Source organism: Nicotiana sylvestris, chromosome 8 (genome assembly GCF_000393655.2).
Source record: "Nicotiana sylvestris chromosome 8, ASM39365v2, whole genome shotgun sequence".
Lineage (NCBI taxonomy): Eukaryota > Viridiplantae > Streptophyta > Magnoliopsida > Solanales > Solanaceae > Nicotiana > Nicotiana sylvestris.
In genome coordinates, this window is record NC_091064.1 from 21,669,675 (window position 1) to 21,683,920 (window position 14,246).

At 39.4% G+C, this 14,246-nt stretch overlaps 1 protein-coding gene across 1 annotated transcript; it reads right to left on the reverse strand.

Annotated features, from left to right (window-relative positions):
- Positions 1–6,697: 6,697 nt before the first annotated feature.
- LOC138874775 (uncharacterized) lies at positions 6,698–7,600 on the reverse strand. Its single transcript, XM_070153559.1, has 3 exons — positions 7,544–7,600; positions 7,309–7,470; positions 6,698–7,243 (listed from the first exon to the last, which is right to left on the reverse strand). The coding sequence occupies exons 1-3, from the start codon at positions 7,598–7,600 to the stop codon at positions 6,698–6,700; spliced, it is 765 nt and encodes a 254-aa protein (XP_070009660.1).
- Positions 7,601–14,246: the final 6,646 nt, after the last annotated feature.

The following is a 14,246-nucleotide window of genomic DNA, read 5'->3' on the forward strand; positions in this document are numbered from 1 at the left end:
CTAGATTGAATGAGCTCGATTAGTGGAGTAGTACACTACGGGCAAGCTTATGGTGCATCTTTTGTGGCATATGAATATTATTTCTGAGAGTGAGTCAATTCTTTCTATCTTGAGTTCCTAAGTGTTCTTAAATTTTATTGTATGAAACCACTTTTTTTTTGTGTAAGGGCACTTGATTCATGAAGGAAAGGTAATGTTAGTGACCTCTATATTAGAGTAAGTGGGTGAGTTGTGAATAATGCGTGGTACTTGTGAGTCAAATCTTGAGATGAAGATGTTACGCTTTTGTGCTTAGTCTATTTTAAATATTCTTGGTGTGATGAGTTAGGAAAATCGATTTAAAAAGGTCGTGTTTATATAAAGTGTAGTTTGATTACTTGAGGACGAGCAATGGTTTAAGTGTGGGGTGTTGATGATAGGCTATAATTACGTGTTTTAGTTGATTATTACACTCTAATTTAATGCACTTTAGTTGAGTTTGCGCTTTAATCGCTAGTGTTTTGCACTAATTATGTGTTTTATTCCTTGTAGGTGTGATTCCGAGCTATATAGATGTTATGGAATGAATTTAAGTGATTTTAAGCTTAGAAGTCTGAGTAAAAGCTCAAGGAATTAAGCCGGGATCGTGTTCGGGGGTCAAATTTGATAGTTGAGAACAAACGAAGACTCGATGAGGCATATTGCGCACTGTCTAGTAAAATGCACATAACGTTTTACTCAGAACTCCATTTTGGCTCCATAATATATGGTTGGAAAGATACTCAAAGAGCTATAACTTTCATGTTTTGCGTTTTTCCAAATTCCAAACGGAACAGGATGAAAAACCGCGGTTTCACCATGACCGCGGCAGAACCGCGGCAGAGTGCAGACGCAGACAATTGAAGAATCAGAGGCCATGTTTGGCCGCGGTTTGACCGCGACCGCGGTAGAACTGCGGCAGGAGGCGGAATTTTCAGGGACTAAAGTGCAAAACACGAGATTTTTAGCCCAAAACCCTATTTTAAACACTAGACTCCGCCCAAGAGAGGATGTATTGTTTTTGGAGAGTATTTTGGCAAGAAGAACAAGTGTGAGAGATCACCCAAAACATCTTGGTTTCTTTCTCTTTAGTTTTCTTGCAAGTTTTATGATGAATATTGTTTTAGTTTGTTTACCCATAGTTATGAGTAGCTAAATCCTTTGTCTAAGGTTTTGATGGAACTTATTGGGGGATGAACTTCTTGTTTATGTGAATACAAATTGCTAGTTTCAATATTTATTTGTTCAACTATGTTCTTGTTGTAGTTAATTGACAGGATCCTCAATTAGCTGTGCCTATTTAGTATACATAACTCGGGAGAGAGTGTATATTTAGGTTATTGTTGAACAACACTACTCCCAAAGTATAAGAGGGATCTATAACTGCGGGTTTAAAGGCGGGATTAGGGATAACGAAGCCTTGAGTGCAATCCGAAGTGAACTGTGTTAATTAAAGCTAGCTAGTGTATCTCAGGAGAGTGCATTGAGTATATTACTGTGATTACTCGGGAGAGATTTGCGGTAAGATGAGCGTTCATGATTGATAGAGGTGTGTTGGTAAATTTGTATGAAGCATAAACAGAAGGGATTCCATCATTAGGGGAAGTCATTACCTTAGCATTTTCTCATTATTGTTTACAACCTTAGCATTTTAGTTTACAACTTGTTATTTACTTGCAATCTTAGTTAGTAAAGAAACCATCAACGGTGATTCAAACGTCTGGGGAAGTTGGTTCTCAAGAGTTTAGTAATTCTAAAGAGTGTGATTGATAGGTTAATTCTCTATGGATTCGACTCTGGGTAGAATACTCAGGTTATATTTGCAACGTCCGCATTGTCCTTTTTATAAGGAATAGTTGGGCGTGATCACTGGGCACAGGGTTAACTCCCGAGCTTAGGAAAAAACTCATTAAATTCCTTATTAAAAATATGGATTGTTTTATTTCGTCCCACCTTGGCACGATTGGGATCCCATCGGTGATCACCACTCATCGAGATAGTTTGGACCCAAAGTTCAGACCGGTAAAGCAAAAGAGAAGGCAATCCAAGGTAAAACATGCATTCATCAAGGACTAGGCAACCAAACTTCTAAAAATAGGATCAATCCGGGAAGTAAAATATACTAAATGGTTAGCAAACGTAGTTGTAGTCCCCAAGAAGGGGAATAAACTTAGAATGTGCGTAGACTACAAAGACTTGTACTAAGCATGCCCTAAGGACTCCTTTCCTCTACCGAATATCGATTGCATGATCGATGCCACGGCCGGCCACGAGAACCTCAGTTTTCTCGATGCCTATTCCGGGTACAACCAAATACAAATGAACCCGTAGGATCAACAAAAGACTTCGTTTATCACTAAGTACGGTACTTATTGCTATAATATAATGTTGTTTGGGCTAAAAAAATGTTGGTGCCACTTATCAACGCTTAGTAAACCGAATGTTTGAAGAATAAATAGGTAAATCAATGGAGATTTATATTGATGACATGCTAGTTAAGTCCCTGCGCGCAGAGGACCATTTGACACATTTGCAGGAAACCTTCGACATATTGAGAAGATACAACATGAAGCTCAACCCTGAGAAATGTGCATTCGGGGTCGGTTCAGGCAAGTTCCTCGGCTTTATGGTGTCAAAAATACTGGTGCCACTTATCAACGCCTAGTAAACCGAGTGTTTGAAGAACAAATAGGTAAATCAATGGAGATTTATATTGATGACATGCTAGTTAAGTCCCTGCGCGCAGAGGACCATTTGACACATTTGCAGGAAACCTTCGACATATTGAGAAGATACAACATGAAGTTCAATCCTGAGAAATGTGCATTCGGGGTCAGTTCAGGCAAGTTCCTCGGCTTTATGGTGTCAAAAAGGGGAATCGAGATCATCCCCGATAAAATAAAGGCAATCGAAGGCATCACAGTCGTGGACAATGTTAAGGTCGTACAAAGGTTAACAGGACGAATAGCCACTTTAGGCCGATTCATCTCGAGGTCTTCGGATCGAAGTCACAGGTTCTTCTCACTACTGAAAAAGAAGAACAATTTCATTTGGACCCTAGAATGCGAACAGGCATTGGAAGAATTAAAGCGGTATATTTCGAGCCCACTGTTGCTTCATACTCCGAAAGCGGATGAGCAACTCTACTTATATGTGGTAGTCTCGGAGGTAGCGGTAAGTGGTGTCCTAGTTCGAGAAGAGAAAGGTACGCCATTTGCTATTTACTACATTAGCCGAACTTTAGGTGAAGCAGAGACCCGGTACCCACACTTAGAAAAAATAGCGCTTGCTCTAATAAGTGCCTCTAGGAAATTAAAATTGTATTTTCAGCGTCACCCAATTTGTGTTGTAACCGCTTATCCCCTTCGCAACATTTTTCACAAGCCCAAACTCTCGGACCGATTGGCCAAATGGGTCATCGAAATTAATGGGTACGATATCGAGCATCAACCTCGAACGGCCATCAAGTCTCAAATCTTAGCAGACTTCATGGCCGACTTTACACAAGCCCTCGTACCCGAGGTCGAAAAGGAACTATTGCTAAAATCAGGTTTCCTCGGGGGTGTGGACCATTTTCACAGATGGTGCTTCGAATGTTAAGGGGTTCGGGTTAGGCATAATTTCGAAGCAGACAATACAATTAGACAATCAATCAAAACTCATAAGTTGACTAACAATGAGGCCGAGTATAAGGCTATGATTGCAGGTCTCGAGTTGGCTAAAAGTTCGGGAGCAGAGGTCATCGAGGCCAAGTATGATTCCCAACTCGTGGTTAACCAAGTCAACAAAACATTCGAGGTTCGAGAAGATTGAATGCAGAGGTACTTGGACAAATTGTAGGTAACCTTATACCGGTTCAAAGAATGGACCCTACAACATGTACCTCGAGAGCAGAACGGTGAGGCTGATGCCCTTATAAACTTGGGGTCATCAGTTGAAGATGATGAAATTAGCTTGGGGACTATCGTACAATTTTCAAAGTCGGTAGTCAAAGAAGGCCACGCCGAAAAAACTCCACAAGTCTAACTTGGGATTGGAGGAACAAATATATCTATTATCGGAAGAATGGGAAACTTCCGTCGGACCCTAAGGAATCGAGGACTCCGCGAATTAAAGTTGCACCATTCACATTGGCCGAAGATGGAACATTGTACAGAAGGATGTTCGATGGGCCGTTGGCAATATGCTTGGGTCCTGGAGATACCGACTACATCCTATGAGAAATTCACGAGAGCACTTGCGGGTACCATTCAGGTGCCAAATCACTGGTTCACAAAGTCATCAGAGCGGGGTATAATTGGGACAATATGATAAAAGGTACTATGGAGTTCGTTCAAAAATGCGACAAATGTCAAAGACATGCACCAATGATCCATCAGCCCGGGGAGCAACTTCATTCAGTCTTATTCCCATGGCCGTTCATGAAATGGGGAATGGATATCGTCGTCCCTCTGCCATTGGCCTCGGGTAAAGCTAAGTTCATTTTATTTATGACTGACTATTTCTCTAAATGGATTGAAGCATAGGCTTTCGATAAAGTCAGAGAGAAAGAAGTTATAAACTTCATCTGGGATCACATCGTATGCCGATTCGGGATTCCTGCCGAGATAGTGTGCGACAATGGAAAATAATTTATCGGCAGCAAAATGACGAAGTTCCTCAAATATCACAAAATAAAAAGGATTTTATCAACGCCATATCATCCTAGTGGGAACGGACAGGCCGAATCAACGAACAAGACCATCATTCAGAACCTAAAGAAAAGGCTAAACGACGCTAAGGGGAAATGGAGAGAAATTTTGCCCCAAGTCCTTTGGGCATATCGGACAACAACAAAATCCAGTACGGGGGCAACGCCATTTTCTTTAGTATATGGCACCGAAGATCTGATCCCAGTCGAAGTCGGGAACCAAGCTTCCGGTTTTGATACATAATGAAAGAATCAAATCACGAGGCTATGAACATAAGGCTCGAATTGCTAGACAAAAAATAGGAAGCCGCCCTCGTTCGAATAGCTGCCCAAAAACAGCAAATCGAAAGATATTATAATCGAAGAGCCAATCTTCGACACTTCAAAAAAGGGGACTTAGTTATGAGAAAAGTCACCCTCAACACTCGAGATCTAAACGAGGGGAAACTCGGCCCAAATTTAGAATTACCATATTAGGTCCTCGGTGTTATCAGAAAGGGATCTTACAAGTTTGGCACGATGAACAATGAACAACTACCAAATAATTGGAACAAATCACTCCTCAAACGATACTATTTCTAAGGTATGACTCTCTCCTTTTTTCATTTATATTCGATACTAACTTATTACAAGTGTTCGATCAAAGATATCGGGAAATTCTTCAACACAAAGACCTCAGATTTTAAAGTGTGTGTTGCACTCTTTTTCCCTTAGATTGGTTTTTGTCCCAAATGGGTTTTTCCGGTGAGGTTTTTAACCAGGCAACAATTATTTGTACTACTTGGGGACAATTCAACAGTATACGAGACTTCTTTACAATCAACCCCGAAAACTGGGGGGCATCACCCTCGAATGTTATGTTTTCAAGGAAGATACTTCGTGTCAACAGGGTCTCAATAGGAAAATTTTGTAAAGAGCCAAACGGTCAAATGAACCGTGCCCATGTAAATTGCGGGAGCCCTAATGACAAAACATGTACGCATGAATGATCTATTGAAATAAGTACTTTTTCCTTATCAAATGTTCCATGCCTTAGTGAAATTTTTACTTTACAATTTTGTACTTACAATATATTATGGAAACCGGCTCAAGAGCCAATTGCAACTAAAGCTCGAGAAATTAACCTCGTACTCAAGGACTGCCATCCGAAAATTGACATGCTCGAATTATTAAACTTCAAAATCTTAAGACCTTAAAAAGGCAATCCTCGATTTTATAGGTCACGGCAACCCCACTCGGGGACGGATACTTTGAACAAGTTTAAAATACAATCGAGAAATAAGCCCAATTGGCAAATATCAAGTTAAAGGCTACGACCAAACTAACACGGTTTGAAGATGTTCGAATTCCGTAATCAAACAAGCCTTCAAATATTTTTATAAAATTGATTAAAAATGGACTACCCTCGGCAAATTTACATAGGAATTCAATAACATCAAACTTCGAAAAACTTAAGAGGTGCCAAATTATTTGAACTCTTGAACAAACTTATGCTACGACATAACAAAGTTTTTCGATAACATTGAATCCTAATGGGTACAGATTTATCTTATGCTAAGTCATAACAAATTTTTAGATGACTAAACTTTTTAAGCCAAAAAAAAGGAAAAAGCCACTCTTTTAAGGCAGTATTGGCCTAATTCAAGAGCCTAAATTTTGAGTTCGAAAAGTCTTCCTCACTTAACTAAATCCTAAAGGTCATCATACTTCGAGTTCAAGCAAATACTTGCTCGACTATAGAGATTGCACTAGTCCGATTTTGATCAAACTTCCTATGCCTAACACTTGTGAAATTTCCAAGACATGGTTGAAACAAAATTTGTACGAAGCGAAAATTGAAATAAAACAAGTCAAGACAAAATAAGGGAAATTCAAAAAGGAAAATTTTTATATACCAAAATTTTTCTTACAAGCACCATTTGGTCCGATCTAAAACTTTTTACAAAGGCTAGGGGCAGCCTTAAAAAAAATACTACTAATCTTAAGGGCCTAGATTTCTTCGGAGGCAGCTTCTTCGCCCTTAGAATCTTCTCCATCAGATCCGCTTGCATCCTCGGAATCCTCATCGGGGAACGCTAACTTCCGAGCCATTTCTTCCTCAGCCTTGGCAATCTCAAGCTCAGCGAATATGTCGACACTGCAAACTAGGATGTCCTCGAGAACCTCCCTTTGAGCCTCCCACTTAGAATGATTGACCATGCCCCTAGCCTGCTCGAGGGTGGCCTCAGCATCAGCTTTGTATTGATCCGCGATAGCCTGGGCCTTATTATTGGTCGCAACCACTTCGGATCTGTCGACATCGAGTTCCTCGGCTAAATTGGCTAGGTTGGCTTCGAGTTCCTCAGCCTTCTTCGCTTGGGCCAAGGCTTTGTCCTTTGCTTGATGAAGTTGCGACTTGGCAGAATCTAGGTCTGCCTGAACGGTCTCCTTTTGTGCAGCCAGCATGTTCATACATCCCTTAAACCACTCAGCCTCAGCTCGTACCTCGTCTATTTTCCCTTGAAAGTCTTTGATCTGTTCGAGCCTCTGTCGAGCCTGCATAATGGGTTTGTTAGTCGTTATATCCGATTTGTTTCACTATCATAAAGAATTTGGCATACCTGCTCTGCCATCTCTTCATGTGCGTTTCGGGCTTCCAATAGGTCCACCTGAAGCTTTTCACTAAGAATCTTATGAGTGTTGCACTTCTTAGTAAGGCCTTGAACCTCGACCTTGCGTTCCTCTCGGGCTCGAAGAAAGGCCTTGTGGTGCAACACCGAAGACTGCAAGAAAAGAATTAATGTTAGGATATTTACGAGACAAAAAACATAAAAAGGCAATAACCTTTGAACTTACCCAATTCAGGGCATGCTGGGCCTCGTTGAACAAGCAGGCAACATCCACTGCGTCCATTTTGGCTTGGTCCTCCTCAATGATCAGACATCGAAGGTAGATTTCTACCCTACGGGGGTAGAAAAAACTTGTGTATCCTCCGGGATCGAGATGATAAGAGGCCATTTCCGGACTGGATTAATGCTGAGATCCGGGAACTGATTGGCCAAAATATAGCTCGAAGAAGCCTCATTTGAGCTTTTGTTTGGTACGACCAAACCACCCAAACCACTGACGTCTTCTACGTTGGTAAAATAGCCACAAAAAAATCTTCCTCCCCCTGGAACCCCTCTCTGTGACAAGTCTCGTAGTATGGGCGTCACGAATCATCGATTTCGGGACTAGAGGGAATAGGAGGAATCCCCGACCACTATTGCCCCAAGTGGATCTTTGGAGGCATCACCGTCATTCTGGGGAGCCTCGAGCTCAGTTTCTGCCACAGTTTTAACTGGCTCCTCGATGGCCTCTCTATCTTGAGGTAAAACATCTTCAACTCTCGCTGACTCAGTAAGCCGAGACGAAGCAGCTTCGACCCCCGCCTGTTCAGTAGTTCTTTGAACCTCGGTGTCAGATCGCACATGATGCACCAAATCGGAATCTTCTTCTTGATCCTCATCTTCGGTTTCATCTGTTAACTAGTGGACAGACTCCAGAGTTAAGGGGATGACCTTCCCCTTTGGTTTGCGGGGCTTTCTGGATGGTTTTTTCTTCTCCAGACTTGAGGAGCTCGGAGCCTCTTTTCTTTTCTTCTCCTTGCCCTGCTTTGGGGAAGACATATAAAAAAGCGCCATTTCTTCAGCAGAAGGGGGCCTCATCGGCACATCCTTCCAAGACCTACAAAAAGAGAAAAATGAATAAGTACATAAATAAAAGCACGAATGGAAACTTTGCAAAGAAAAAGGAAATTACAGTGGTTTCGAGCCTCCCATCGACCTCTCGGCAACTCTATCCAGGCACACTCGGAGTAGACTTTTTGATACACCAATTCCTCGACCCATTGCCTCATGTCGGGGATCACTTCTGGCATAACATTCTTGGCTACAACACAAAACATTTTAGATGAAGGGCAAAGAAGAAAGAAGGAACATCAACAATAGGTACTCGAAAGGCCAAGCAAACACTTACGTTCCACGTTCCATCTCTCGGGGAATGGCATATCTCCGACGGGGATCAGGTCCGAGGTCCTTATTCACATGAACCTATCCATCCAACCTCGATCTCGAGTCTTGTCTATACTCGAGAATGGGGGTTTAGTAGCTCGACGATAAAAGCTTGATTATTTCTCCGCGATAAAGCCGAGGGTCATAGAGGCGCATGAGATAATCGAGGGTAAAAGGATGCCCCTCAATCTTACTTATGAAGAATCGGATGAGGATCATGATTCTCCAAAACGATGGATGGATCTGGCCCAGAGTGACCGCATACCTCTTACAGAAGGCAATGATGATAGGGTCTAAGGGACTTATCGTGAAGGGGTAGGTATAGACGGTCAAATACCCCTCTTTGTAAGTAGTGATGGATTCTTCAGGGCTAGGCACTACAACATCCTTGCAAGCCCAGTTGCACTCCCCTTTTACCTTCTCGAGGAGGCGCTCAGTAATTGTTACACATGTACCTCCACATGGGCTCACATCACCCAGTGTCGAGGGTGTGTTTTCCACTTTGAAATCGGACGTAGTCGCACACTTCATCGGAACGAAGTCAGCGAGAGGATAATTAGGATCACAGCGGAGATTCCGGAACAGATCAGATCAAGGGCGTTGTTTAGGCTAATCATGGAATTTACTTCTGTAATTAGAGTTATACCAGAATTAGGATTCTTCTACTATATAAAGAGGAGTCCCCATCATTTGTAGACACCTTACATTCATACAGATAAAAGCAATATAATATTCTCTCTTTAACTCACGTTCTCTTGTTCATCAGTTTGCTGCTTTTACTGTTCTTGCTCTACTAGCTCGAGGATCTTCCAACTTGAGGACTTTGTTTAAACACTGGTTCGCTTTACATTATTGTCAATTTCTATTGCTTATCTTCACGTTTCTTAATCGATATTAAGTGAAATCACGTGTCCTTAAAATCACATTACAAATTTAATTGTTACTCAATTTTTAGGGTAAATACACTTCTCTTGTGCTACGTCTTCTTCTTAATATCCACATCAATGAAGATTTTCATCTCGTAATCAAGTATGTCTCTCCAATTGTATAATCTCCGCCACCTTATTCTTACAGGAGTGGCAATTGAAGTTTGAATTACATAGTCATAAACATATAAAATGTTTTACTCACCAAAATGTTAGAAAATTACATCAAATTGGTCACTATTACTGCTGTTTCTTTTTATTCTCTTTGTCACACCTCTTTTTACCCCCCAAAAGATATATGTTATGGATTGTGGGTTAAAGAGTTTTTCCAATTAAAATAACAAATTTGTGTAGGGATTATTTTATTTATAGAGACATCACTTGGAATTGAATTTTCGGTGTTCCAAGTCACCATTTTTTTGAATCCCTAGTCAAAGGAAGGTTTGACTCTACTTTTTATCGGTCCTCAAAAATAAAGTTCGGGTAAGGAATTCTGTTGACCGAGGAGAAGGTGCAAGATATTTCCCGAGTCCCGTGATTCTAGCACGGTCGCTTTATTGGCTTAAAACTTGGCTTGAATTAATTTTGGATAAATTGTGCTTTATTTGATTTTCATGTTTTGCCTATGTTCGCTTTTATTCTTGATGACTTTTTAAATTCAAACTAGGACGAGTATCCCCGACCCTAACTTAGTCTAACCAAGACGAGTATCCCCGACCTTAGTTCGTGCGTCAAACCTAAAATTAGAGCCTACTCGAATGTAATTAAATAGAAAATTGTATTTATTTGAAAGAATTGGAACAAGACGTGTTCTCACAACCTTGCCATTTTATTTATATCTTTATTCCGAAGCGAGTCTTCCCGATATCGGTTAAGACAAAATTAATTATTTTTTGTTAAAATAAATTACATTAGGGGGAGTTAGATTATGGGAAAAATTGTTCATCTTTATTGTGGAAGAAAGTGCCTTTTTGTGGCTTAATGGTGGTAGACAACATATGAATATTTTATTGATATCGGACTTTATTTATCGCTTTTATTTACTAAATTATTAAACTCAGACCAATTGACTTGCTGCTGTGAAACGTTCGCCTTTTGAGGCCTTAATATTATTATAAAAAAAATATTTCCACCAAATCAAATGCACTTTTGTTCAAGAACATCATTTACTGCCAATGATTGAACCATAAGGAAATGAAAGGAAAATTACTTTTTTCTTTAGAATTGCACTTAAAGAGGAAAACTTACTCTACTCTTAAGAATTGCACTTGAAGAGTATGGAACCATCATCATAACAACAGGTTAACTTTGGCTAGCTAAAGATAAATTGAAATCGAGACCCAAACACGAGATTCATTTTTTATTTTAATGAAACAATGTTTCAATTAATTTAATACATCAACCCCAAAAAAGAAATTATTTGCTAGATGTATGACCATGGATTCATGTTCTCTTGAAACGAGTAATATGAATGTATATACCTTTTCATTATTAAAACTGCTTTACATGAAAATAAGTCAATACCAATAAAGCTGAGGACCTAATTTAATCTCAATGACGGGCTGAGATAGAGAAATAAAATACATTCTTTTAACTACACCACAGATTTCGTTGGTCACGCAACCACAAAGAAAAACTAATTGATACCTAAAATATGTGTTCCATGTTTAAAACCAAAGAAAGAAAAGGCAAGTCAACATGCTGTTTTGTGATGGAAATATCTTATACATTTAACTGGAATTTATGATATTAAAAACTGAAACATACCAACTTAAACATTTGAACATATATAAGTACATTGTTGTTTCATTAGCGATTTTTCACAAAAAAAAAAAGGTGACAGTGAGTCACAATAACAAATCAACTATTTATTATATATGCTCACATACAAAACTTTACAAGAAACACAATGCTTTTAAAAGCTTAGATTAAGCTGAAGAGAACTCAAATTGCTTCTCTCCATTCATTCTTGAGCCAAAATTACAGTAGCACTTTAAGAGAATTACCCGGATAGCAGGAAGAAAATAAAGCAATGAGATGGGCAGAAACAATAGCAAAATAGCAGAAAAACAGGAACGAAAATGAGCAACAACAACAGCAAATTTGTATCCAGACAGCCCCAAAACCTTAAAGAAGAAACCCGGAATAAACTCTGAAAGACTTATTCTTTTTGAAAAGAGTTTTCACTCTAAGAAGTACTCATAAAGCTCACAATTTCAGCTTGCTTTCTTTAAGTTCAGCTGCTGATTTTTACTCCTAAAAGTGTATTTAATAGTGTGTAAAAATGCCTAGCAGAAGTGTGATAGAGTATGTAAAAGATGTGTATTTCTAGAGTCCAAGATGTGTACTCAAAATTTCTTAGAAGAAGGCTCACAATTATCAGCACTTTCCCTCTCTGATGTTGTGTCTTTTTTAGAATCTCCAGATGATGATCCAAAAGTGAGGAAAGACCTCCCCTTTTATAAGAGGGAAAGTAAAGCATGTATCTTTGAAAATTTGTCCTTTGGATGGATTTTTTACCAAAATCTGTCCAATACTATTCAAAAGACAGTTTTTTGGTCAAAAAATCTGTCCAAAGGCAGTCCCTTTTACCAACTATGGACAAAATTTTGGAGTATTGTACTCCAACAGCCTTTGAACAGTAAAAGGCAACTAAACAAGTACCATATACTCAAGTATTCAACTTTTATTATGACTGAAATTCAAGGTAACACACTCATATATTCAAACTAACCAAATTATGGGTTGATACAACAGGAACAAGACTTAAAAGGTAACGGAACTAAGTATTCAAACAAACTAGATTGAAATTAATTGGATTTGTACAAACTAACATGAAGCGATTGAGATTACAAACTATCGTGCGAAACAGAAACTAAACAAGCATTACTAAATGACTAATAACAACTTAATGAATTACTAACTAAATAAACGATTCAGCTAATCTTTTTGATTTTTTCATGAAACTAGCATAAAACACTTAACTACCGACCGGCTAGGTCGGAAAACTGAAAATTCAAACTAAACAAATTCACACAAAATAGTTGACCGGCTATGTCGAAGAACCAAAAATCGGGACTAATAGACAATAACGAACCACTCGACCGGCTAAGTCGAGCAACAAGAATTCCAAATATAACTATACTAACACATAGAACGATCATATGCTCATTTGATTCCTTAAGATTTTCTTAAAAGGCTAAGTTTGACTTTGGTCAATATTGCAAACAGACCCGGATTCGTGTTATGGGACCTGGGTGTATGCCTAAAATCGAATTCCGAGGTCCCTAGACCGAGTAATGAATTTTTATTAGAAATTGTTAAATTGAAATTCTAAGGATTTAATGAAAAGGAATAATGCTTGATCATGTTGGTATTGGGCCCGTATGTTGGTTTCGGAACCCGGTACAGGTTCAATATAATATTTTAGTCTTGTCTGTGAAATTTGGTGAGAAACTGGACTGATTTGACGTGATTCGGACATCCGGTTGTAAAGATAGGAATTTCAATGTTCTTAAAGATTTCATGCATTTTGGTGTTGAATCCGTAGTTTTAGGTGTTATTTCTGCAATTTGATCGCTCGAGCAAGTTTGTACAACAATGTTGGACTTGTGTGGGTGTTCAGAGTGGAGCCTCGAGGGCTCGGGTGAGTTTCGGGCATGGGTTGGGGTGAAAAACACCCCAGTTTTCTGGTGTTTCTGTGAGAAATTGCATGTCTTGCAAATGCGAGGAATTTGTTCGCAATTGCAACCTCGCATTTGCGAGGAAACCACCGCAATTGTGATAAAGGTAGCAGGTGGACAACGTCTCATTTGCGACAATTGCACCGCAATTGCGAACCCTACAGTGTCTGCATTTGCGACCCTAGGATCGCATTTGCGATGAAAGCAGGAAGGGAGCCAGTTCGCAATTGCGAAGATTTTGTGGCAATTGCGAGTTCGCAAATGCGACATCAGAGACCTGAGCACAGCTTTTAAAAATGGGACTTAGGCCATTTATTTCATTTTATCTCTACACGTAGGCGATTTGGAGTTTTCAAAAAGGGGATTTCAACATAGCATTGTGAGGCAAGTTAATTCTACTTAATGTGAGTTTAATACTTGGGTTTTGGGTAGATTAACACACAAAAATTTATGAAAACTATGGGATTAGACCAAGACCTAGGGTTTTGATAAAAGTTAGATTTAACCCCGAATTTTTTTATGAATGAATTATAAATCATATATTATTGATCCTTAGGTTATAGAGAACAACTTCCTTCGAAGAATTTCGGAATCAGGGCACGTGGGCCTGGGGTCGAATTGTAGGAAACTTGTGTTTAAGGTTGGGAAATTGCTTAAATAGCTAGAATACGATCTTGTGAGCTTATATTGACTAGTTCCTACCTCATTTAACTAGTTTTGGATCGTTCCGCTTCAAATTGAGGGTTTGGGCTCGTTCTTGGTATTGGAAGTACACTTTGGAGTGAGGTGAGTCTCCTTTCTAACCTTGTAAGAGGGAATTGTCCCCATAGGAGTAATAATTGTATAATTTGCTACTAAATGCAAGGGCTACGTACGCACAAGGTGATGAGAGTCTGTG

What these genes read in the sequence shown, in the direction of transcription:
- LOC138874775 (XM_070153559.1), bottom strand. Translation starts at nt 7,600, where the DNA reads ATGGACGCAGTGGATGTTGCCTGCTTGTTCAACGAGGCCCAGCATGCC. An exon ending in CCCAGCATGCCCTGAATTGG is followed by an intron (nt 7,471 to 7,543) that starts GTAAGTTCAAAG and finishes CTTTTCTTGCAG; the next exon opens with TCTTCGGTGTTGCACCACAA. An exon ending in ATGAAGAGATGGCAGAGCAG is followed by an intron (nt 7,244 to 7,308) that starts GTATGCCAAATT and finishes CCCATTATGCAG; the next exon opens with GCTCGACAGAGGCTCGAACA.